Genomic DNA, 26,858 nt, shown 5'->3' on the forward strand with positions numbered 1-26,858 from the left:
TGTCTCCCTACAGGGGTCTGAGTGGGGCTGTGGGGGTGAAGACACGGATATTGATGGTTTGGGGTACTTCGTGTGCCAGGCACTGTGCTTGGTGCCTTACGGACACAGCCCTAGAGAACCCTTGCAGCTGTCCTGTGAGGCGAGGCCTGCCAGGGGGTCGTTCATCAGGATAGGGCCCGCCCTCATGCTGATTCCAGTCTCCTGGGACCTACAGCCCGAGTCTGGGTACCCACATCCCTGGGTTTGTGGGAGGCTGCAGTGGGCTGTCCTAGGGAAGAAAGGGCCCTGCCCAGGGGTTTCTCATTGTGCTTGAATGGCCATGGTTGGACCGACTCCATATTCCTTTTACCTCTGGGGGAGGAGGAGTTTACTGGCATTGGGGAGTTGAGGGCAGAGGTGAGATTTCTGGTGTGAGCCTGGAATCTGGCACTTGGTGGTTCCCTGTCCGTGAGCAGCTCACACTCCCTGCTCCTCTGGGGCCTCGGGTCCTCATCTGGAGGATGAGGGGTTCAAAACCAAGGTCATGGATGGCCACTTGGGGGGTGGAAGCCTGACTTCTGGGAGGAACTTTTGGACTCTGGTTGTGATTGTAGGTCGGAAAAGCATGGTCTCAAGTGGTGTTTCCTTGCTGGGAGGTTGGTTAATGTGATTCAGTTTCGTGTGAAATCTCAGATTGCTTTTAAAGGGGGAAGGGGTGATGCTCTTGTTGGTGGGAGAGGGCACACGTAAGCAAAGAAAATATGGCCTAACGCCCCTGGGCCCCCTCTGTGAAGCGCTGACCTTGGACAGGGGTGGGGCGGGGGTGGGAGGGTGAGGAGCTGGGGGAGCCGGAGAGTGGCAGGTGGAAGGAAGCAGGTGGACCTTACCCTCTCAGCCTGCCTCTTCTACTCCTGAACCCAGGCAGTCTGGCAGGAGCGGACACCTAGGATGAGACGAATTGTGCGGCAGTTTCCACTCTGCCACGTGTAGGCTGTGTGACCCTGGGCAAGTGAACTCTGACCCTCAGGTTCCTCGGCAAATAGGTTGCCTGTCCCACTGGAAGGGCTCCCTGGGGGCATCTGTTCGTGTTTTGGGCTGACCCACTGACAGTTCATCCCTTCCCTGGAGAGCTTAGTGCGGTGGCAGGGAGCCCAGGTTCATGTGCGGGCTCTGCCTGGGAGCGCTACTCTCTCTTCTCCAAGTCCCTGCTTGCTTTGTTTCATGCAGCCCGTGCACTTAGAAAAGTGCCTTAGTCACCAGTATTACCCACTGTCGTGGTCCCGGTGCTTTCCAGGAAGACAAGTCCCAGACTCTGGAGGGACACCTTACTGACCCACGATGTCCCAATGACACAGGCTCCTAATTTATTCCCTCAGCGTGTTTGCTGTGCGCCCGGCACCCTTCTTAGCCCTGCCATCCAAGAAGCCTGTTCTGTGTTTGTCCATCCCAAGAGAGACCGTGTTGCTCACTCATGTCACCATATTTCTTTGTTCCACGCACACACTCTGCCTCAGGCGTGAGCCCAGTGGAGGTACGCCCGTGGAGAGCTGACGGCTGCACAGAGTCGGTGAGGCCCTCTCGCCATCAGCACTGTCGACATTTGGGGCTGGGCCCTTTCTTGGCGGAGGGGTCCATCCCGTGGATTGTAGGGTGTTGAGCGGCATCCCACCCAACTGATGCCAGCAGCACCCTGCCCCTGCATCTGGTTGAATCCAGACATTGCCAGATGTCTCTGCCTCCTGTGGCTCTGGGAGGCCCCACAATCCTCAGCAGCTTTTTCCTCTCACGGAGTAAACATTCCCTTCTCTCTTGCAGCTGACCCGGCCTCCTGCCTCTTGTGCTCGACGTCTTTGCTTCAGGTCGCCATGCTGCCTGGTTTCCTGAAAGGTTCCCCTGTGAGCTGCAAGCTTAGATTCCTGGGGCCGGGTGTGGACAGGGTGGAAACGAGGGATCCTCCAGCCCACGCAAGCCCTATGTTCCCTCCCCTGATTTTCCAGGAGAGATCAGATATAGGATTTTTTTAAAAAATGGGAAGCCTTTCATTTTTTTAAATGTTAGCAGCTAATTAAAAAAAAAAAAAAAAAGGGCAAAAAACAAAATGCAGTGTGACTGGGCTTCCAGTTCCCAGTCTTCTCTTCAGCATCCACTCAAGAGAATTAAGTTCTCACCAAACACAACAATGCCCTGAACAAAGCAAAGGGAACCATGAGAGGTGGGGGCTGTGCACATTTCAACTATCTCACCGTTTGTCACGTTTCCCCTCAAAGCTGGCAACAAGAAATTTCTTTAAAGGGGGAATTAAGGTTTTGGGGTCCCCTGTCAGTACCCTTTGTCTCCTTGATCTTGAGCCAGACTTTTAAGTTGGAACATATCACATACAAACACCCGGATTCCTGGCTCCTGGGAGTTCTGGTACCCCAGGTCTTCGTGCTGTGCAGAGACTAGTTGGCAGGGGGTATGGGTGTGTGTGTTGGGGGGGCGTGATGGTCCTTTGTACACCCCACACCCAGGGGAGGGCCCTCTCTCGTGCCTGGTCTTCACAGTGTACAGACCCAACACATCTCGGTTTCCTCTGGGGCTCATAGACTTGGTTCTGGAGGTCACAGGTTTCGACTCTGGCTCAACATTCTGCATTGCCACAGGGGGAGGCCGAGGTGGCCACGATGCCTGGGACCCCGCTTCCTGAGCTTTTCTGGTGAGTCTGATGGCCGCCCGAGAGGGGAAGCTTTCTGCCCCAGAATCATCTCAGACTGTCTCCACTGGGAAGGAATACGTGCTTGTGTTAGGGTCTGCTCTTCTGGAGCCTCGGTGGACACGTGGATGTGGAGGGGACCCTGCTGATCAGGCGGGGGCCTGGGGCCCGTCTTCTCGGGCATCTTGAGTGCGTTCCACATGGTACGGGTCCTGCAGCCGTTCACCCAGGGCAAAGACGACGAAGTTGGCATGTGAATTTGGGCAGCTTTCCAATCCCAGGAGCCCGGAGTGGTGGTGGTACTAAGAGTCATGCTTGCTATGATGTATTTAGTGCCCACTTGGGGGCAAGGCTGACCTCCTGTCCCTCACAGCTCGTCCTCACAGAGGCCGTGGAGTTAACATTCATTTCTCCCCACAGTCTGTAAGGCAGTGGACCTGAGATCCGAACCCAAAGCCCCAGACTTCCCAGTCCTACTGTGTCGACGCCTCCTTCCTTACTCATGTTTACTGAGCGCGTCCTACTTGCCAAGCAAGCGCTGGGGACACATTGCTAAATGTGCTGACCCTTGAGCTGCCCTCTAGTGTGTGTGTGCGGGGGTGGGGAGCAACAGGCAGGCAAGGATTGGGGTGGGGAGGAGGAGTGGATGGTCATCTGGGGAGGGGAGGTCTCAAGGAGTGAAGTCAGATAGTCACGGGGTGACTCCATCTGGCTCACTTCCCACTGTGAATGTGATCATCTGGGAGCCCTGGTCCCATGTATGCCCACACCGGGACTGTTAAATGCGCAGTTATTAAGTTGAGCACAGATGGTGACCTGTGGTTCAACAACGGACCACGCGAGAACTGAAATAGAGAAGTTTTCTACTTACGGGTCCCAGAGGAAGTGCAGCGCATGCCCCAAGCGGCCACGTAGGGAGGTCAAGGCAGAGTGCAGACAGAGGCCAGACCCGGACACATGCCATTACTGCGGTCTGGAGTTCCCGGGCCAGGGCTGGACTGGCCACTTCAAACCAAAAGAGTGGGGTTTTGGTGAGCCCCATGGGGGTCTTAACTAAGGAGTGTGTGTGGGATGTAAGTGCTGGGAGGCAGGGGAGACTTGCTCATAGGGTGGTTGGGGGTTCACCAGGAACTTGCCTTTGCTTCTGACTCCAGGCCATGTGCTCCAGGGAGGGGCGGGTGTCTGGCGTAGGCTCCTACCCGCCAGCAGGCACACAGAAGGGATGCCGAGGCAGAATGTCCTGGAGTAGCTTAGCTCAGGGCTGGACACCACCCTTCCCAAAGTGTGCCCCGGGGAAGGTGGGTTCCAAGGAACCTTAACAAGGTGCTGGGAGAAGACAGGATCCTGTGTTCATGGAATTTAGGAAAATGTTGGATTTGAACTTTGTTTTTTCCTTTTTCCTTTTTTTTTTTTTTTTTAAAGATTTATCTATCTTAGAGAGAGATGGGGTAGGGGCTGAGGGAGAGGGAGACAGGCAGACTCCCCAAAGAGCAGAGAGCCTATGGGTCTCAATCCCAGGAACTTGAGATCATGACCTGAGCGAAACCAAGTGTTGGCTCAACTGACTGAGCCACCCAGGTGTCCCAATATTTGAATTTTCTAACACATAGCACAGTGCTGGGCACACAGGAGGAGCTATGTCAAGATTTTTTCACAGAATGAATCCGGAAACAAATTTTTGTCTGTTTCCCTTCAGGAGCCTTTAATGCAGAGGCGGGGCTGGAGGGCACATTGTTAATATACAGTGTTTTCTGAACGTGTTTGATCACAAAACCTTCCACTGACCAAGCATCTTGGGGGCTGGTGTGCTCCAGCCCATCCTTTGAGGGGGGAGCATTGTGTGTAGGTGTATGGGTGTGTATCCTTGTGCACATGTGTGTGTCTTTGTGTCTGTATCTCTGCATGTCTGTCATTGGGCAAACGTGTGTCTGTACGTCTGTGCACGTGTGTGTCTCTAGTGTTTGTGTGTGTGTATCTATGTCTGTGTGTCACACACACACTCGTTGTTCTCTTCCATTTGCCTTCTAAGGAAGCTAGAGGTACAGAGGGTCTTATTTCTGGCCCCATCGATTTTGCCTCCTCTCTGCCTCAATAGACGAAGTCTGTCCACAAGCCCCGCTCGGCCAGAGCCTTCAGCACCATGGACAGAGCCCCACTGCCGAGTGGAGGGTGTCGGAGCCCTCGTATCCCCTTCCTGAGCTCCCCAGGCGGCTCATGAGGAGGTGTCCTCCCCAATTTCAGATGAGGAGAGCATCAGGGGAGGTGATTTCCCCCAGACCCTCCCAGCTTGTAAGTGGTAGAGCTTAATAGTGAAATCGAGTAGCCATGCTCCTAATGCTGTACACTTCATGCCATATCTGTGAAATCTGTGTGGTCCCCAGCTAGCATAACAGTAAATGTATTTCGATGGAAAAGGTCATTCTGGCCCCTGGAGGGCTATGCCTAAGGAATTTGGGTCAGGAACTGATGTGTTTGATCACAAATAAGATCTTTTTTTTAAGATTTTATTTATTTGAGAGATAGCAAGAGAGCACACAAGCAGGGAGGAGAAGCACGCAAGCCGGCTTCCTGCTGAGCAGAGACCCCAGTGCGGGGCTCGACCCCAAGACCCGGAGATTGTGACCTGAGCTGAATGCACACACTTAACCCACTGAGCCACCCGGGCACCCACAAATCAGATCTTAAAAAGAATAGATACTTGGAGGAAAATTACCAAGTCTCTTTTATACCAATGCCCAGATTCCTCATTTCTTTTCCTATGTTTTTCTTTGAGATACTCAATGAATATATAAATGTTTTTAAAACTAATTTATCAGATGGGAGCCCATCAGGTGTACTGTTCTGCTACTTGCCTGTGTATGTGGTGTCTGTATATCTGTGTATCTACTCTTGTATCTGTCTAATGATCTGTGTGTCTGTGTTTCTATCATCAGTCTGTGTGTCTTTGTATCTGCCGATCTGTGTATGCGTGTGTCTGTCACCTCTCCACAACCAGCTACCTGCCTACCTACCTGTGGATCCAGGATTATTTCAGAGAAGCTCATACACATAATTTCATTCCTTTCCATATTTTTACATTTCGTTGTGGACATAACATTTTATTACGTAGTAGCCCAGTGAGACTGTCACTTGTCTTCTGCTGTGATGACAACGCTCCAGCAAAACCCACCTGCTCCTCTCCTGGCATCCAGGAGCTGCATGAGGGGTACGTGTGTTTGAGTTCTGACAGATACGACCTCTCCCAGAGGTTAGACTGATGGATGGTGTCCCCAACAGTGTACGATGTGACTCGAACTGCCTGCCCTCCCCGTGAGGGTGATGTGATTTGGGGTGCTGCTGGGGTCCAGAGAAGACCACCAAGAAAGAATTCTTGAGACGTCTTTGGTGCCAAAAAAGAAAAAAAAATGTGGTTTTATTTAAAGCATGGGGACAGGACTGGTGGCAGAAAAGAGCTGCGAGGGGGGTGACTGGTTATATACTTGGGAGCTGGGGGAGGTAAGGAAAAAGGGAGGTGTCCAAAAGGACTTAGATATGCTAAAGAAGACTCACCAGATAGACGGGGCCTGGCGATTGTCAAACTAAGGTGGTTTTCCCTTCTCGAAGGCGAGGAGACAGCTGGGAGTTTCCCGGAGAAGCTCTTCTGCTACGGGTCTCAAGTATTTATCAGCAGGCTGCAGATTATGAGGAAATTCCCTTCTGCCTTCGTTTCCCACATCACAAAGGAGGGGAGGGTTGTGCTAGGGCTGCAGGGAATGGAGTCTGTAGGTCTCTGGCAGTTAGTCTAGTGATAAGAGGGCTTTTTCCTTGTAAATCACTGAGGCATTTGTAAACTGGTGGAGACTGATTTTTATCAATTCACCGTCTGGTCTGTTTGTGTTCCCTTCCCGTAATTTTAGGGCAGGCAGGAGTGCCTGAGGAATGTCACACGTACCCCAGCTTGGGGGCAGGGGGGTTGTGGCATGTCAGTGTGCGCCTGGCCCTCATTGGCCTTACGCTCCCTCATTAAGGGAGCACACGAGCCAGGGGGCTTTGATTGGCCTTCATCTTGGGACATCCGGTCTCACGTGCACCCATGGTGTGTCCAGCGCTTCACAGGTAACGTCTTGGCCAATGTTTGCAGTAACACTAGGAGGCAGGGGCTCCTTTCTCCATCCGACGGAGAAGCGGCTTCAGAGAGGAGAGGTGACACATCCTAAAATTTACCAGGAGACATGGTAACCCCGGGTGTCAGTTGCTGGATGCTGCCACACATAGACCCGGCAAGATTTTGCTATTGATAAGTGAAGCCGCTGGTCCAATATCTGGTAGATTCATTACCATTTCCCATGGGATGGAAATACTGCCTGGAACTCCGTCCACTGTGGCAGATAACTGCAGCCCAGCCCCTTGTCCTGGGCCTCAAGGCTCCTCCCTCTCCTCAGCTGCATTTGTTTTTGTTTTTAAGATTTTAATTTATTTGATAGAGCGTGCACAAGCAAGGGGAGCAGCAGGCAGAGGCAGAAGGAGAAGTAGGCTCCCCACTGATCCCAGGACCCCAGGATTATGACCTGAGCCGAAGGCAGACCCTTCACTGACTGAGCCACCCAGGCACCCCTCCTTAGCTGCATTTGATGTGGGAAACAAAGGCAGAAGGAAAAAAAAAATTCCTTACTATCTACAGCTTGTGGACAAGGCCTTGAAACAGGCAGAGTGACATTCCTCTAGAAACTGGCTCCGGGTTAACACTTTGCTGAGGACAAAAGGCAACCTTAACCCAACCCCCAGGGTCCTGTAAGTCTACTTTGACACATAAAAATTCCTTTAGAAATTTCCTGTCTCTCTAAACCTTACAAGCTATGTGTTGGCAATCATCCCCTGAGTGTTTGGCCCACCGATACACATTTGGAGAGTCTCACGACTCAGGTTTTTTAAGAGGGTAATAAAATGACCTTTTCTTAACAACTGCTAGCCCCCCTCAAGGTCCTGGAAACCTTGTTTCCAAAATTCCTTAGAGACTTATGCTAGTCCTAACCCCCTTCCAACTTGCAGGTATATAATGGGCCACCGCTCATGACCCTAGAGCTGCTCTTTCTGCCCACAGGTTCTTTCCCCGTGGTTTAAGAAAACCACCTTAAGAAAACCATCAAAGACGTTTCAAGAATTTTTTCTTGGCCGTCGGCTTCGAACCCTGTCTTTCCTATATCACGTTCACTGCTGTGAATACATCCAGAACAATTTATTTTTAGTTATTTATTTTAGGTAGAGCTCCACCCAAGTTGAGGGGAGGATCAGTGGGGGAGGGGCAGAGGGAGAGAGAGAATCTGAAACAGACTCTGGCTGAGCCCAGAGCCATGGCCTGGGTCGGGGGGTCGAGCCCACCATGAGATTATGACCTGAACTGAGATCAGGGGTTGAATTCTTTTTTTTTTTAAACACATTTTAAAAAAGATTTTATTTATTTATTTGACAGACAGAGATCACAAGTAGGCAGAGAGGCAGGCAGAGAGAGAGAGGAGGAAGCAGGCTCCCTGCAGAGCAGAGAGCCCGATGTGGGGCTCTATCCCAGGACCCTGGGATCATGACCTGAGCCGAAGGCAGAGGCTTTAACCCACTGAGCCACGCAGGTGCCCCTAGGAGTCGAATTCTTAACGTAGTGAGCCACCTAGGCACCCCCAGAACGATTTAGCTGTAGTTTTCTACTGTGCGGAAGTGCAGCCCCGCAAGGTAGATGTTCCCATCCCCACCTCCCCTCAGCTTCCTAGGGTCCTCTAGGAAAACGCTGGTCTCTGCTGCCACTGTCTGGATTCTTGGGAACATTAGTGTCTGTGAAATAATGAAGAGACAGGCTACAGGATGAAGAGCAGTCAAGTATATCATATGTCACATCATTTATTTTTTAAATTTTTTAAAGATTTTATTTATTTGACAGAGAGAGATCACAAGTAGGCAGAGAGGGAGAGAGAGAGAGAGGGAGGAGGAAGCAGGCTCCCTGCCCAGCAGAGAGCCCCATGCGGTACTCGATCCCAGGACCCCGGAGATCACAACCTGAGCTGAAGGCAAAGGCTTAACCCACTGAGCAGGCAGCCCCTATTTTTTAATTTTTAAAAAAGATTTAGGGTGGGGCGCCTGGGTGGCTCTAGGTTAAAGCCTCTGCTCAGGTCGTGATCCCGGGGTCCTGAGATCGACCCCCGCATCAGGCTGTTTGGTGGGAGCCTGCTTCCTCCTCTCTGTCTGCCTGCCTCTCTGCCTACTTGTGATCTGTCAGTCAAATAAATAAATAAAATCTTAAAAAAAAAAAGATTTAGAGTAAGAGAGAATGTGAGTTGGGGTTAGGGAGGCAGAGGGAGAGGGAGAGAGAAAATGTCAAGCAGACTTTCCATGGAGTGTGGAAACCTATGTGGGACTCCATCTCACGACCCAGTGAACATGACCTTGAGATGGTGACCCTGTGATCGTGACCCTGAGATCATGACCTGAGCTGAAATCCAGAGTCAGAAGCTTAATTGGCTGAGCCACCCAGGAGCCCCTATGTCACACCATTTCAATGCATCGGTCTGAGTTAGACCTTGTGTTGTTGGTTTATTGAGGCAAAATGCACATAATGCAAAACCAACCATTTTTCTAAAACTTGGTAAGACTGTTAAATGAAAAAATTAACCAAATAACAAAATATCCTAAACTATATTAATTTTACTTTATAAAAAGTATCAATAATGTCATCATAACCTCACAAAACATGATCACATTCCAAAGGCTCCACCTACTAATACCATCCCATTGGGAGTAGAGTTTCAACGTCTGAATCTGGGGGGAGGGGGCACATTCAGTCCATAACAGTTATGGAAGATTCTTTCTTCTTCTTCCTTCTTCCTCCTTCCTCCTCCTCCTTCCTCCTCCTCCTCCTTCTTCGTTCCTCCTCCTCCTTCCTTCTTCTTTCTTCCTCCTCCTCCTTGTTCTTTAAGACCTCTGCAGCCAGACTCTCTTATTCTTTAAAAGAATAGACCATTTTGGGGGCAGTTCTGGGTCACAGCATTTGTGGAAGGTGCAGAGATGCCCCGCTGCCCGCCGGACCCACCCGCACATGGCCTCCCCCGCTCTCAGCACCCCCTGTCAGCGTGCGGCATCTGCTACCGCGGAAGGACCTCCGTCCAGACCTGTGGGTGACATTCGGGTCATTCTTGGTGTTGCCTCTTCCACCGGTCTGCAGGGACATGTGACATATCTGTCACTCCGGCATCACCCCGAGTAGCCTCACTGCCCAGACCGCACCTGTTCGTCCCGCCCCACCCCCGAAAGCCGACCACCATCTCCGTCTCCATGTCTCACGTTTCCAGACGCCACACAGTTGGAGTCACACAGCGCGCATCCTCCAGACCCGCTGCCGTCACCAGGCAGGGCTTGCCCGTGTGTCCTCCCTGACCCTGCTGGTGGCTCCGTGCCAACCGGTGCCCGGACACTCCGCTGTGCGGACGGAAGGCGGTGCTCCTGTGCGCTCACCCCCCGAGGTGCCCACCCCCGAGGCGCTCACCCCCCCTCCCCGCCGCCCACCCCTTGGGGCACAGTGGCTGCTTCCGAGGTTCTGGCCACTGTGATAATGCAGTGTCATCTGTCGCCTGCAGAGGAAGCCAGAAGCTCACAGCCTGTGCCGGGGGTGCCGTGGTGGCCGGCCGCGAGGTTACAGGGGAGCCGCTGAGGGTGCGCCCCCGGGAGCGGTCCCTGCCGCGCGCGGTGGTCCTGGGGGAGCGGCGTCGGGAGTGTCTGCGGCATTTTCGTGGTCGCGGCGAGGGCAGGCGGTGCCCCTGGCGGCTGAGTGGGTAGAAGCCAGGGACACGGCTGAGCATCTTCGAGGGCCCGGGACGCTGCCTCCCCCACAGCGAGGCCGATAGTGCTGAGGATGCAGAGGTCCGCGCACTGCGGTGCGGGCGGCCCCTCCCCCCGGCTCACTAGCGGTGAGGGGGGGAGCTCTGCCGCCCTCTAGCGGTGCGGGCGGTCCCTCCCGCCGGCTCGCTAGCGGTGAGGGGGAAGCTCTGCCGCCCTCTAGCGGTGTGGGCGGTCCCTCCCGCCGGGCTCGCTAGTGGTGACGGGGGAGCTCTGCCGCCATCTAGCGGACGTTGGCGGAGGGTGGAGGGCACTGCGGAGCCGCAGAACGGCCGGCGGGGAGGGTGTCCCACCCAAAGCCAGGCCGAGTCGACGCTTTGCATCGATGCTTCAGGCCACCCTCAGGGACGACTCCGTGGGTGGCTGTTCCCAGGTTCAGTTCTGCAATGCCGGGAGGCTGTGGGGAGTCAGTGCCGGGTACAAGTGGGCACGAGGAGTTTTTTGGAGGATGAACTGTTCTGTATATTTTGGCGATGACTCTCCAGTTGCTTTTCAAAACTCAGAGTGCGACATTCACCAGAGGGAGATTGCTGCTCTATGTAAATCATACCCCAAGCCCAACTTAAAACAATACAGACGAGGTGGAGGAAATGCAGCCTTCTCAGACTCCAAGGTCAGCATCACCCCATGCTCCTGCGAACAGGACTGATGGTACGATGTACGGATGGACGTTTGCCCCCTGTACCTGCCACCCACCTCCCCTCCCCGTGTCACAGGAGTGCAGTAAGCTCCCAGAGAGCGGACACCTTGTCGGTCTTACGTGCAGCTGGATTGCCAGCCCTGGCCAAGCGACCATCACACAGGCGCTGGGCATTTCTAAGAAGAATCAGCACCTCGTCTCCTCCTTTTGGAACTTGAAATCAAATGAGAAATCAGGAATTAGATATAAATCAAAATGTCACCTCTATTCTCCGTTGGTCTGATGGCCTGTATTTGCACATTTTAAAAAAGATTTTATTTGAGAGAGAGAGAGAGCAAGAGCAGGGGGAAGGAGCAGAGGGAGAGGGAGAAGCAGGCTCCCTGCTCCATGTGGGGCTCCATCCCAGGACCCTGAGATCATGACCTGAGCCCAAGGCAGACCCTTCACTGACTGAACCACCTAAGTGCCCCTGTATTTGCAGATTCCTAACACTTTTCCTCGATCAGAGTCCAAGGAGGCTTGCTGCATGGAGGAGGAGAGAATGCACGTATCTAAAGGATAGGCTTCTTGGAAGGAATACCCAGAGGGGCAAAGGCACACAGGCCTGGTGTCTTCCTTCTGGCCTTACCAACAAGGTAACTTCTCTACCCTTGAAGATGGCTGGGCGGGGGAAGGGTGGGGGACAAGACATTAACCGCAAAAGTGAGTCGATAGTGGCTTCCCCCTGGAGTATAGAATTGGACAGATGATAAGGTGGCCCCATGATCTTTTCATCCCTTCATGCCCTTGCGGGGGCCTCTTCCCCTACAGCGGGAGCATGACTCGTAACTTACATCCAAACAGGATACGGCAAAGTTGGTGGGACCTCACTTGCGTGGTAACAGGAAATTTTTAGTCTGTCTTGTAGGGAGACTCTCTAGCTTCAAAGAAGGAATCTGCCACAGCAGGGGGCAGTGCGACAAGTAGCCAGGAATGTCCCCTGACACCGAGAGCCTCTGTCTGGTGGCCTGCAAAGAAGTGAATGCCTCCAGGAACCACCTGAATTTGGAAGAGCTCCTCCCTGGTTGAATCTCTGATGAGACCATGACCCCACCGAGCACATTCATCATGTCTTCATGAGATCCCGAGGCAGAGGACCCAGTTAAGCCATGCCCAGACTCCTGACCCACAGACACTGTGAGGTAAGGTGTTTCCAGCTGCTAAGTCTGTGACCAATATTGTGAACGGCCGTAGATGACATAAGTAGGTATTTAATCATGTATCTGTGGGATGAGTGTTCTGGCTTTGTGAGCTTTCCAGGAATTCAGCTTCCCAAACTGCCCATAAGAAGTGGGTGCTGTTTTCCTTATTTTCCAAGAGATTGGAACAAAGGCTAATGGAGGCTGGCATTTGTCTCGGGTCATCAGAATAATTTAGGAGAGCCAGGATGCCAACACAGGTCTGAATTAAAAACTCGTTGCCTTCTCTCCTGGATCTTCCTTTTCGGGCAGCGATTTTCTGAAGTGGGACCTAGGAACCGTCCAGGGGAGAGAGGAACAGACAGTGGCCAAGAGACTCCATGAAACACAGAAGGCAGGCAATAGGTATTTTTAGCTCTATGTAAGGTGGTATTTTTTTTTTAATTTGACAGAGATTATAAGTAGACAGAGAGGCAGGCAGAGAGAGAGGAAGGGAAGCATGCTCCCTGCTGAGCAGAGAGCCTGATGCAGGGCTCGATCCCCGGACCCTGGGATCATGAACTGAGCCGAAAGCAGAGGCTTTAACCCAGTGAGCTGCCCAGGCGCCCAAGGTGGTATTTCTTTTAAAAAGACTGAAACAGTATGCTTTATTAGCATTTGACCCCAACATCAGTGGGGCTGCCTCACCGGCTCTGTAGGCCAGCCGGTCCCATGTCCCAAGTGGGAGAGCCAGTGCTCTGAAGACTGGGACGTCTCTAATTAGGAGGCATAACTGTGACATCACTCCCCCATTCGCATCACACAGACCAGGCCCCATGGGTCCAAGGCACAAGCGTTATGTAATCTGAATATTTCCAGAACACGCATTTAAACACTGTTCCTGGAGAGACATCAGAGATGGAAGATAACACTAGCAACAGAAGCCCAAGGAAACTTTGAGGCTGGCCTTTCTCCTCCACTTGGTCTGAATTTCCATCAGCCGCATCACAGGGCTGAGAGGCAGCAGGCAGAGCCCTTGTAACCTGAGCCCACAGGGAACAGCCTTAAACATTTCCAGGTTTGCGGAAACAGTGCATGAATTCTAAGACCAATAAGTTAATGTGTGGATTGTGCATTGTGTAGAATCTGGCACACAGGAAGGTCCGTGTTAGCTACCATTGTCATAGACCAGAGCCATAAACGGAAGGACTGATGGAAAGGACACACTGGTGAGAACACAAGAATTTCCCACTTTCCTAGGAAGAGACTGCTCTGTAGCCATGGTAACAAGCAGCTACCCAGCCAGGGGTAAACTACCCATTAAATGGGTCCAAGACAGCTTGCCCCAGGGAACATTCTTGACAGGCCAACGAAGGACTCCCCTCAGCTTCTGAGGACTCAGCCAGTCAGGAGGGGTTCACTCTGATAAGCACACCTGTGCATGCCACGCAGTCTTACCCGAGGAACTGCAGGTCACAACTCCCCACAGAGACTCACCCATCCCTGAACTCCATGCTTCCCCCAAACCCCAGCCTACGGAAGATCAGCCTGCGTTTCTCTGAGACCGTGGTAGACCAGTTCTCCAGGACGCTAAGCATTTCATTCGTTTATGTTGAGAGAGTGATGCTCACACCACCCTTTGCCTTTCAGATTGTGCTTTAATTTTTTCTAACACCAACAGGCTTGTATCAGCCACATCTGGGGGCCTCTCTTAGGACCTAAGTCCTCCCACTCTTCCCCTGTATCATATCCCCACTGCTCAAGGTCACGAGGTGCTTATTCCCTAAATGCTCCCAGTGCTTATTTTATTTGGTTTTCTCCACATGCCTGAGGTAGGACAGACATGTCATAGACACTGAGATCCTAGGGTCAGAACATCACAGCCTATGTTGGAGGCAAATGCAATAAGTGAATTACATGGGACATATGAGAATGGTCACCAGTGAGGCTTTCGTGAGAACCGGAACTTGTATTCCATTTCTGAGAGGGAGCTCCTGGGTACAGCTTGCCCCAGAAGACTGCTTTTATGTTCCTCCTTCAGAGTGCGTGTGTACGTGTCGGTGGGGGGCAGTTCTTGTTTTCAGTTTTTCCACCAGTACCGGTCATCTTCATCGGTAGAATACCAGCTGTCACCAATTATCATCTGTGGCTTTTGTCGTTGTACCTCCTCTAGCAGCTTCCTTGTTTGAGTGGGATATTGCCATTTCCACAACCTGGGGAGGCAGAAAGGGGACACGTTACTCTGGGGATTTGCTTCTGACTGCTTCTCTTTTCCTTAAAAGTCCTGGAAACCCCACCAAGGATTTGAAGACTCTTCTCGTACTCTTTCTTTCTTTTTTTTTTTTTTTTAAGATTTATTTGACAGACAGAGATCACAGGCAGGCAGAGAGGCAGGCAGGGAGAGAGGAGGAAGCAGGATCCCGGCCGAGCAGAGAGCCCGATGCGGGGCTCCATCCCAGGACCCTGGGGTCATGACCTGAGCAGAAGGCAGAGGCTTTAACCCACTGAGCCCCCCAGGCACCCCTCTTCTCATATTCTTGAGGCACTCCGTAGAAGAATAGACCCCTGCATGTACAGGTGCGCTGGGATGTATTTGTGCTGCACCGAGCTTCTGTAAGCATCAGCCCCTCACCACGGTCCCCAGAGACAGCCACGATCACTCACCCATCCATGAACTCCTTCCTGAGAACCTGCTTCGTGCCAGGTCCTGTGACAGGGTTTGGAGGCAGGGTGGTGAGTAAGGCTAAGTGCCTGCCCTTGCGAAGCATGTGTGGTAGGCAGGAGAAGGAGGTATTCAGTAGGCGCACAGCGTCGTCTCCATCTTACAGACAGGGAAATTGGCTCCCAGAGGGTCCCTGAGTAAAATCCAGGTCTGACTCTTCAACTGCCGAGTCCCATGATCACGGGCTCAGTTTGCCCAAAGCTACACTGCTTTGTGAGTCATTGATACAAATATGCTCTTTCGGCCCAGTCTCCTGCCTTTGCAGCCTATTTGCTGAGATGTCGCTGGGAGTTCCCCTGCCCACACCGAGGTCTCGGAGTCTGTAGGGCTCTGTCTTCCAGTCCGTCCTGGCCCTCACATCCCCCACTACAACGACCCTGTTACGTCCATACGCTGACACTGACTGCTGTAGGACCCCAGCCACCGTCTGCTCTTAAAACCAACAGAGATCAGCCAGCCTCCGCAGGCTGTCTGTCCTAACCGTTTTTCAGTGGGTGGTTGGGCGGCCATCTCCACCATCTGTCCTCATGACTTTTCATCTTCCCAGCTGACACTCTGTGCCCATCACACACCGACTCCCCACCCCCCTTCCCCAGCCCCTGGCGCCGCCGCTGACCATTGGTCTCTATGACTTTGCCTGCTCTGGGGACCTCACTCAAGTAGGACCCTGCACTATCCTCTTCCTGCATCTGATTACTTCACTGAGCATAATAACAGGGAGGTTTGTCCCTGTTACAACAGGTGTCAGGATGTCCTTTGGTTTTAATGCTGAAGGACAGTCCACTGTGTGGACAGATCACGCTTCATTCACCCATTCGCCAGACAACAGACACCTGGGTTCCTTCCGCCTCTGGACGTCTGTGAATGATGCTGTTGTAAACGCGGGTGAACAAGTAATTCTTCTAGATCCTGGTTTCAATTCTGTCGGGGGTGCGCTCAAAATTGCTGGGTCATACAGAAATTCTACTTCTGAAGGATAAACATCTCATTTGCATGTTGTCTCTCTGTTCTTCCTCAGCCCTTCCAGAAGTAAGGCCCGTGATATCAGGTACCTTGCCTCTGTCTCTACACCTGCATTCCCAGGACGGTGCCCGGAGCACAGTGGGTGCTTACTGCTTGAACAAGGATCTGGTTGTCGAGCCTCAGGATAAGGGGTTCCTCCCCTGACCAGCATGCCTGCAGCAGAAGGGGGTGTGTGTCTCGGAAGATAATTGCCAGGAACTCACCCGATTATCTGTAGGTTGCATGTGGGCTGCGCGAGGGCCAGACACAGCGTTGTCATTCCTTCAGGGCTGAGATCGTTCCGCATCAGATTCAAGCTGGTCAGGTGCTGGCTGCCGAGGATGGCCGCGGCGAGGGCCTCGCAGCAACCAGAAGTCAGTCCACACGCTTCCAACCTGCAGGGCCAACATGCCAAGAAATGCCTCCCAAGTTCAGTGACTGACCCTTCAACCCATTGGACTTCCAGGACAATGTTTAAGATGGGGGTGGTGGTGGGCTCTACCCCTGGCGTTTCTGGTCCCACAGTTCTGGGGGAGGAACCTGGACATTTCCATTTCCGACGATTCCCAGGCAATGATGCTACCTACCACGGCTGCTGGTTTTCCTGTTAAGAGGCGCTGGGTGACTTAATGACAGTTGTGGAAAGAATGCAAAATGTCAGGCGAGAGTGCTTGCAACCAGGAAACAAAACAGGAAACACAGAGAAAGACTTGCTGAGAATCTGCACTTCACCCGGAATCGGAGAGACAAGAAGGAAGCCAGATGAACGGGGCAAGAAGTAGTGGCAGGGGTGGGGAATTGCTGGCCCTTGCAGGAGGGAGGCTGGGACATATCTGAGCCACGGACAGTGAACCACAGGGGAGATGGCCACAGGGGAGCCAGAGGTTCCCTGTGCGAGAGGAGGCTGGGCATTTTAGGTCCCATTAAGGATTTAGGATTTTATCCTAGGAGCCGCCAATGGCTGGACAGCTTCGTGAGATGTAGTAACTGGATGGCAGCTGTGTTCTCCTGTGTTGGAGACGCGTGTCGAGGTACTCAGAGGGGGACGACAAGCTATGATACGGTTTACCAGATGGAGCGAAACACTGGCCATCATTGAAACTGGGCAGTGAGCAAGCGGGTTTTTAACATCCCAATCATTCTAGACTTTGTGTGTTTGGGATGTTCCTTGATAGGGTAAGAAGTCGTAGGGTGTGCTCGCATAGTTTTAACTGCCTATAGTTGGATGGTGAGGTAGGTTTGGATAAAGCTTACTGTTATTATTGGTTTTGCTTCTAAAATACTATCAAAACCTCTGTGAAAACAGGAAGTCTCTACGAGGCAGACTGTGGAAAGAGGCAAGGGGAGGGAATTCCGTGAGCACACAAGGCACAGTATGGATCCCCCACGGGAGTGAGGTTAAGCTGAAAGCGGTAGGGATCCTTCCCTCATTGTTTCAGGAAGAAGGGAGCATGGGGACAGATATCAAGTGGTTTCATGGTGGAACGTCCAGGGCTCTCCCCGGAAATGGCTTTATGTTGATGTGAAGGGGTCGAGCTCTTTTCTTGAGCAGCCGCAGAACGTGGCTGGTTCCGACGGGATCGTGAGAGTGGGGACACCACCTCATTCAGCAACGGCGTGCTCAGCTCCCCCTTCCCCCTCCCCAGCCCTCACACCGGGGGGCCCAGGACCTCGGGCCGCACTCACCCCAGCCTCCACACAGAAGCCCTCCGGTGCCTCAGCCCCTCGCACAGTGCCGTGATGCCGTCATCTCCCAGGGCGTTCACAGCCAGATCCAGGCTCTTCAAGTGTTTGTTCCTCGTGATCACGCAGGACAGCTTCTTGCAGCAGGTGGCCGTGAGATGACACTTAACCATCCTGCAAGAGGAGAACCCGTGTCCTTTGAGGAGCGCGCTAGAGGGGGGTGGTGCCCAGAAGCCTCGGCGGGGCTCTCCTCGACTCCTTCTGCACTGGGAACCTTTCTGTCCGTCCCTGGAAATGGCTCGGTCTGGGCAGCATCTGGGGCTCAGGTGAGGAGGGCTGGTAGTGGTGGCCAGGGAGCTCGAGGGATGGGGCTGGAGGGATCTTTGGAAGAAGAAGAGAGCCTGTCAGAGGGTGCTTCCCACCTGCAGGTGGGATACAGATTCTCCCTGGTGGATGGAGAGAAAGAGACAGGGAAAAACACAAGTGAGGAGAAGCTGGGAGAGTCCCTGAGAGGGTGAGAAACAAGGACAGATGACAGAAGGTACCGAAATGCTAGATGGGGTTGGGGTCCGAAAGGAGAGGGGTTTTGTGCTTCTGTTCCCAGGATGAATGGGGAGGATGAGGACGGAGAAGGCCTCTAGCGGATGACTCATCTGCGTAGATGATGGAAACAGCTCCTCGGTCTCCTGTCTTCATCTAAGAATAGAACCATCCCCTAGGGATGAGAGCGCCCAGCTTCACGAGGCGTCCACACCGAGAGTGAGCAGGAGCTCAGCTGCCAGGGCTCACACCTGCCCACCAGGTGGAGTGGCCAAGCCTCAGATGCCAGCAAGATTCAGCGATGATAGTGAGGACACGACCCCCAGCACGTAACTGTGACCCCAAAGAAGCGGCACCTCCAATTGATTAAGCTTTAGTGTCTACACCGTGCCAGAGTAGGGCTTGAGATGATGGGTTTGTGAACACAAACGTAGTAATGGACACTTGGGTGGGGAGCACTCAGATCTGTGGGCTAAGATCTCTATCCGGTTTCTTTCTTTTGTTTATTATTGGAGAAGGAGAGATATTAAAATGGTCCTACTTTTTGGTTCGCTGATTTTACCTTTGTCACTGAGAAGACGATACTACCAACTACACAAAGATTTAGAAGGCACACATGACTAAAACATTGGGCGGAAGCTCAGTGTCCAGCTTTGGGGGATTTTTAAAGTTATGATGCATCATTAAGGGGAATTCCATACCTTACCTAGTTTAGGATTATGGTCTGCAGATTCTCAAGTGAGACCAGAAGGCCAGGTTTTGGCTCCTAAGGGACTTCTGGTCTCCCCTGGAAATGACTGGTAGGGGGACTACATGAGTCTAGACACGTGAAATGTTGAAAGCGCTGGGCCTGCTATGTGGCAAGAACCCTCTCAGCGGTAACTGCTGGGATCCTTTCTTTGTAATGATTGTGCCTCCAGGAGGAATTTGCCGAAGTATTAACAGCATTTACTGCTCAGTTGTTAGCCTGGGAATGTATTTCTGCTCATCGAGAACTTTTAACTTTCCTGTAGTCTGTTTAAGGACAGAGTACTCTTATTGAAGAGAAACATTTTAATAAAAGGTAAAGAAATTGAGCCCCAGAGGGAGAAGGTGTTGAGAGCGAGCCCTCCCTCTCTACCCTACATACAGAATGAACAGTTGAAGAGTCACTTAGGGCAAGCAGAGGTCTTGTGAGAGGTGAACGGGTTTTGGAAATCGAGGGTGACGTAAGCTCCAAAAATGGTATCATGGGGCTCCTGTCCGGACTCCTTCCCATGTCCTTCCCACACTCACTGTGGGAAAACAGGAGCCTCCATCCATTGACCCAAGTAGACCCAATTACCAAGAACTAAGTTTTGGTACCAGTCTTCCCACTCATGTCTCTGGACTTGCTAGGAACCCCAGGCCCCAATATGGGAGAGCTGACCCCCCTACCACTATTGAAACTTACTCCAGGTCCTGGAGGTGACAAGATGGTTCCATCAGGACCTCACAGAGAAGGTTCATCCCATCATCTTCCACAGGGTTCATGCTGAGGCTCAGATGTGTCATACGTTTGTTGCCCATAAGGGCGAACGCAAGAAAGCCACAGCCGGCGACATCCAGGTTGCACTCATTTAGTCTGTGGGACACACACAAGGGAAAGAGGAAGGTCATACCCATGACTTGGCGTCACCTTGGATAGGTCACTTCTGTTGGCCTCAGCTTCCTCCTCCTTTAAGAGGGAATTATGTAAGGGGGCACTTAAGGAGGTTTCAGCTTGGATGACAGGATGACCGTCAAGTGCTTGGCAAAGTCTGGCCAAATGCACGCACCAGATGTTCAAGATCCTCTTTTTAATTTTCCTTCGTACTTGACATGTCACTTTCCTATGACCACTGTAACGAATTACCATGAACTTAGTGGCTTAAAACACACATCCATCTTGTAGTTCTAGAGTTTAGTGGATTTTTACTGAGGCAAAAATCAAGGTGTCAGTAGGGCTGTGTTCCTTCTGGAGACTCCAGAGAATTGATTTTCTTGCCTTTTCTGGCTTTTTATAGGGATGCTCAAATATTTGGTTCCTGGTCTTCAGTCAGCATCCCCTGTTACTATATCTCCTCTCCACTTCTTCTTTCCCTCATAACAACCCCTTTGAGGACATTAGGGCTACTCAGATAATCCAAGATGATTTCCCATCTCAAAGTCCTTAATTTGATCACACCTGCAAAATCTCTTTTACCACGTGAGTTTACATATTTACAGGGACTAGGACATGGACTTTTTTGGGGTAGGGGGTCACTCTTCTGTCTACCAACCTCAGTATCTCTCCATAATTTACTCAACGAGGAACCTTGGAGCCCACAAGGTAGACAAGCACATTCAAGTTATATTCTTTAACAGAATTTACGGCCACAGGTAGACCATTAGCCTATGTTGATTTTTTAAATTACAGCGTTATTGGTGAGCTAACTGGTCAGTGGGGGTGAAATGGCAAAAAGGGAAGGGACCCCAGCAAGGCAAGCTGACATGTGGAACAGGTGTGACACTGGTCTCTTGTTCTCACCAGCGGACCAAAGATGTGGGTTGGAAGAGGACCCTGGCCACGGGGTGGCAGCTGTTAAAGCATTTAGGGAGACTGCTTGCTGTCCACTACCTAGAGGACACGGCCTCCCCTAGCTGTGCATGTGGTACTGTCTGGAGTGCTGGGACACCACCTCTGTGGCTGCCGACCCTGGGTCACCATTACCGTCATCTGAAAATCTCAGTTATCAGCTTCCCCTCCCAGAACCTAAGCTCTATGAACCCAGGGACCGCACTGGTCCTCCCCGCATCACCAACAACTGAGAACGTTCGCTGGTCGCCTGTGCTTAATGGTGTTAGTCCTCATTATTCATGGGCTGTGCATTTGCACGTTTGTGTGCTTGCTAAGATTTGTCCACTGCCGCCTGAATCCATCCCCATGGCCCTTCACTGACGCATGTGTGTGTGCACAGCAGAGCAACATTCAAGCCGCCCCATGTACACGCTCACCACGGAGGGTGAACTCGTTTCAAATTCGTTGTCAACAGATCTCCTTTCCATGATCCAGTTAGTGCCACGTTTTTTGCGTTTTTGTGGATTTTTGTTGGTGATTCGGTTGTTTAAGTTGTGGCGCTCACCGGCGGACCTGAAGTCCACCCCTGCGTTGCGCGCAGCTGTGCCGGTGCCTGGAGAACGCACTTCGTAGAGGAGCTTGGTTCCGCCGGAGTTACGGCGCTGTGGGCCGGGAGCGCCATGAGAACGAATCAGCGATACGCATTCAATAAGGGGTCTTCAAACAGAAACACACAAAGCAAGGTTAGGCGCTGGTTCGTTGATGAAAACGAGACTGGAGGCTCTCAGGAACCTAGCCCTGTGCTCCCCTGTGAGCGGTGGTGACTTAGTAGACCTGAACTGCAGGAAAGAATGAGAACCGCCTGGATTTGGATAAATGAGGACTTCTCAGGGCAGGAAAACGGGCAGACATGGGCATCCCCATGCACGGAGGGAATCGGCAGGACGGGACGCAGCCCTCATCTGTCCCCTTCACTGTGTAACCATGCTCCCACGGCTCTGAGCTTGTCCAGGGGGACATGCTGTTTGTGAAAAGGCAATGCCGTCCCCCCAGGAAAGCGAGCTGGACTCACATCAGCCTCTGTAGCCCGCAGCTGGGCAGCTTTATGGCGCGACACAACAGATTCACACCTTCGCGCCCTAGGCTGTTGCTTGACAGGCACAGGTGCGTCAAACTCTGGTTGCTGATGAGGGCGGAGGCCAGGTCCCGGCAGTGGGCAGCGGTGAGGCCACAGTTCCCCAGTCTGCAAGGAGAGAGCCGGGGGGTGGGAGGTGGGGGGTGAGGGGTGGGAGGGTGGGGAGCATGAGGTCCGTTCTGAAGGTTCCCTCCCTCCCTCCCAAGGAAGGGACGGAAATGCCAGCCCATGGCTGACCATGCCGTCAAAGACATATGGTGATGTCACACTGTGTCTTGGATTTAACTTGCAAACCCAACCCTGATGTTCTGGGTGGCCTGGGTGACGAGATCTGCCATCACCCACAACAGGAAACACATAGACGAGGTCAGCCTGCTCCCCCTCCAGGTGTCTTCGCTCTTCACATGTGCCATGAGGTGTTGCTGAGAAGAAGGACCCCCTATTTAGAAGGTGACCTTCCCAGTCCATCTGTGTCTCAGAGCTCAGTACACAATAACACTTAAAAACGAGAAGTTCGTTGTACTTCTCTCATGGGATTGTGTCAAAGTTAAATGAACTAACACATCTAAAGTGCTTAAAGTCATGTAAAAACAAGCATTTACTCCATATTACCGAGAGTGGCTTATTTGGATGAAGAACTACTGGCTGGCTTGGATTAGAAGGGGGTCAGGATATGTAGGCCTGAAACACGTCACTTTGGCATAAGGATGATCTTGAGCTGAGAGCAGCTGAGAAAAAGACACAGGAAGGGCTCTGTGTTCTCCCCCATCTGCCTAAAACAGGGTATGGATTTCCCTTGTACATGTGTCCCTCCTCTTTGGTACCAGCAAGAGAATAACCCTTGCACCAGAGATGGACAGGACATGGAGAAGAGTCATCATATAACCCTTACCATTAGTTCCTTCTCATATACTAGTCACCTACCCACAATTTATCAGCCCCTAGAAGCCCCAAAGGCCTTTTGTCTAGTCACTTCTCTGTAATTTAGTGTAACTTTGGTAAAATGACATAGAAGCTTGAGTCTAACCACTTCTTTGGGTTTCTCACATCTTTTCTGTGAAGCCTCCTTGCCCATTAAAAAAAAGTAGTACCAATAAAATATGTGTGCCCTTTCTCTTGTCAGTCATGAATTTAATTTGCAGGCCTCAGACATTGAGCGTAAGAGGACAGAGGGAACGTCTAACCCCTACAGACTGAGGGAGAGAAGATATGTTGGCTTCTAAGGTGATCCTTTCCTCCTCAGGACTTTATAAGGTAATTGGTATCATTTTGTTTTTAATTTTTTCTATGACTTTAGACTCAAACTCCCTATGAAAGCAGGATGTTATTGACATGGCATGCTTTGGGAGAGGTGTGGGAAACAACTTCGCCCAGACTATAGGTCATCAAGGGGAGATTTCCTAGCCTTAGGTGTCAAACCAGAGCTCAGGTTATAGTTTTGCTTTTTATTCCCTATGTGGCCCTAGACAAGAGATGTCCCTTCTTCTGGATTCTATTTTCCTTATCAGCCAATGGGGTGGAAATACTTCCTAGCCAGCCGGCTGTGAGGATGGCATTCATGGGATGAGAACACTGAGCACACAGCCTGGTGTTCTAGGACCTCATGGATGGCAACTCCAACCGCAGGCTAAGACTGGGATTTTGGCGCTGGTGAAACTTTCCAGTATGTAACACAGCAGTACTAACTATGAGCGCAATGCCGTATGTTAGATCCCAGATCTTATGTGTCTTTTAACAGTACATCTGTACCCTTTAACCAACTCCTCCCCGTTTCTCCCCTCAACTGCCAGCCCCTGGCAGCCAACATTCTTCTCTCTGGTTCCACACCTTTGGCTTCTGCCCTAGACTTTTGTATTGTTCAGAGTTTGGTAGCAAAGACACAGATGTTATTTACTGAATTTTTAAATACCTCAATATCAGGGCACTCCCATGGGGTCAGAACTCCGATTGTAACCCTTGGCTTAGGCACCCACTAATTCCCCTCCCTCCTCCCCCACCACCTGGGCCGTGTCAGTTAAGAGAAAGGATCCCTGCCGGAAAGAAATGTGACTCACATCAGCTTCTCCAGAGCGCACTGCGAGGCTGTCAAGGACTCACAGAGAGCCTTTACACCCTGCGTCGCCAACTTATTTCCTACCAGGCTGAGAGATTTTAGACTGATGGATGTAACAAGGATCTGGGAGATCACCAGGCAACAAGCGGGAGTTAGTCCACAGTGATCCAACCTGCAGATATAAACAATGGGAAAAACATTCTCATTTCTCCCCCCAAAGCAAATTTCCTTGTGCGCCAGCTACTCTGGCCATGTTGCTGATTTCTGGACACAGTTTGCTCTAGGCTCAGGGTCTGAGCACCTGCTGTTCCTCGTGTTTGAACTGCCCCTCCTCCTCCCCAACCCCTCATCTTTATGTGGTTCGGTTTTTCATTCAGTGTCACCTCTACTAAGTCAGCCAGTCTCCAAACCTTACTCAACTGTGCTGGCCCACCCCACTCACCCAAAACCCCTCTCTCCAGCATTACTTCATGCATAGCAAGGATCGCCAATGTTTGCACTTAAAAAAAAAAAACCTGAATTATATCTTACATGTAACATTGTATAAGTTTAAGGTATAAGCATGTTGATTTGAAACATTCATATACTGCAGTGTGATTGCTGTGGTATCAGCAGTGGGTACCTCCATCAGGCCACGTAATTCTTTTCGTGGTGGAAATAATTAAGACCTAGTCTCTTAGCAAGTTTTATGTTGATAATACAATGTCATTGTCTGTTAAACTGTGCGCTAGGTCTCCAGGACCTGTTCACCTACTAGCTGCAAGTTTTTATCTTTCAACAACATATTTCTACTTTCTACCCTCCCCCCCAGTGGCTGATAAACACCATTTTACTGTTTTTAGGAGTTCAGCTTATTTAAGATTCCATACGTGAAATCATAGGGTGTCTGTCTTTCTCTGACTTGTATCAGTTTGCATGATGTCCTCAAGGTTCCTGCATGTTGTTGCTAATGGCAGGATTTCCTTCTTTCTCGGGACTGTTTGTGCTTGTTTATGGTTTGTCTTCCTCTCTGGAACGGTGTCTCGATGACCCTGGCTTGGGATGACAGACACACGTGGGGCAAAGCCAGACGCACGTGGGGTAAAGCCAGACGCTCATCCATAGTTGCTCTGGGCCCATTAAAGCTCAAAACAGACCTTGTGTTTCTTGGTCTCGGCAGAAGCATATAGTACTAGCGTCTTTAGACCAAGTTAATCTAATCAGCAAAACACATGCCCAGGATCTACAAATCTGTGGTAACAGCTCGGAACTGAAAAGGACCAAAATGGCCCTGGACAGGTGAATGGCTGTGCTAACTGCGGTGTATCCGTCATACTGAGTGGTACTCAGCCCTGAAAATGAGCATGCACTGACAGATGCAGCCGAGGGGCATCAGCTGATTGAAAAAGAGCCGATCTCAGGGGTGGGTGCCTGGGAAGCTCAGTCAGTTAAGCGTCTGACTCTTGATTTTGGCTCAGATCCCGATCTCAGGGTCATGAGATTGAGCCCCACATCAGGCTTCACACTAAGCATGGAGTCTGCTTAAGATTCTCTCCTTCTCCCTCCCCTAACCCCACTCTTGCTCTAAAAAAATTTTTGTGTGTGTATATGTGTGTATATATGTATGTATATGTGTGTGTATATATATACACACACACACATATATATAAAGAAAAAAATATATGTATGTGTATATATACACACACACATATATATATATAAAGAAAAAAAATATGTGTGTGTGTATATACACACACACATATATATACAAAGAAAAAAGCCCGTCAGGGGGCAGTGACATACTATAGGATTCTACTTAGAAAGCATTGTCCAAATGTCCAAAATTACGGAGATGGAAAACATCAGTTATTTTCAGGGATTAGGGATGGTGTGGCTGGAAAAGGGAACAGGGTGATGACCCCGATCTTGGGTATGGTGGGTTTTATAGGTCCCCCCCTGTGACCAACAGGCAGAGAAGGACCTCCATGTGATGGTCCGTGTCAGTGTCCTGAATTTGATGTTGTGTCATAGTTACGTAAGGTACAACTCCAAGAGAAACTGCCAGGTGGGTTGCTATCACCTCATTTCTTATCTTTATGAAACACTGATGATCACAGCTTTGTAGTAAAGCTTGAAGTCAGGCAATGTGATGCTTCCCGTTTGGGTTTTCTTTTTCAACATTTCCTTAGTGATTTGGGGTATCTTCTGATTCCATACAAATTTTAGGATTGTTTGCTCCAGCTCTTTGAAAAATGCCAGTGGAATTTTGATCAGAATGGCACTGAAAGTATAGATTGCTCTAAGCAGTACAGACATTTTAACAATGTTTATTCTTCCGATCCATGAGCATGGAATGGTTTTCCATCTTTTTGTGTCTTCTTCAATTTCTTTCATGAGTGTTCTGTAGTTCCTCGAGTACAGATCCTTTACCTCTTTGGTTAGGTTTATTCCCAGGTATCTTATGGTTCTTGGTGCTACAGTAAATGGAATCGATTCTCTAATTTCCCTTTCTGTATTTTCATTGTTAGTGTATAAGAAAGCCACTGATTTCTGTACATTGACTTTGTATCCTGCCACGTTACTGAATAGCTGTATGAGTTCTAGTAGTTTGGGGGTGGAGTCTTTTGGGATTTTCATATAAAGTATCATATCATCTGTGAAGAAGGAGTTTGACTTCTTCATTGCCAATATGGATATCTTTTATTTCTCTTTGTTCTCTGATTGCTGTCGCTAGAACTTCTAATGCTATGTTGAACAAGAGTGGTGAGAGTGGGCATCCTTGTCATGTTCCTGATCTCAACGGGAAGGCTGTGAGCTTTTTTCCATTGAGGAAGATATTCGCTGTGGGTCTTTCATAGATGG

General features: G+C 50.9%; 1 protein-coding gene across 1 annotated transcript in view; it reads right to left on the reverse strand.

The window, feature by feature from the left end:
* Positions 1-14,397: 14,397 nt before the first annotated feature.
* The window catches only part of LOC122913405 (NACHT, LRR and PYD domains-containing protein 5-like), a 60,647-nt gene continuing 48,186 nt past the window's right edge, over positions 14,398-26,858 (reverse strand). Inside the window, exons 16-21 of the mRNA XM_044260149.1 lie at positions 24,019-24,189; positions 21,902-22,072; positions 19,705-19,875; positions 17,736-17,906; positions 16,274-16,444; positions 14,398-14,538 (exon numbers count right to left, since the gene is read on the reverse strand). Of these exons, the coding sequence (XP_044116084.1) occupies positions 14,406-14,538; positions 16,274-16,444; positions 17,736-17,906; positions 19,705-19,875; positions 21,902-22,072; positions 24,019-24,189 (988 nt within the window). The 3' untranslated portion in view covers positions 14,398-14,405. The remainder of the gene's footprint in view (positions 14,539-16,273; positions 16,445-17,735; positions 17,907-19,704; positions 19,876-21,901; positions 22,073-24,018; positions 24,190-26,858) is intronic.

This window comes from Neovison vison, chromosome 7 (assembly GCF_020171115.1).
Source record: "Neovison vison isolate M4711 chromosome 7, ASM_NN_V1, whole genome shotgun sequence".
In the NCBI taxonomy this organism is placed as follows: domain Eukaryota; kingdom Metazoa; phylum Chordata; class Mammalia; order Carnivora; family Mustelidae; genus Neogale; species Neogale vison.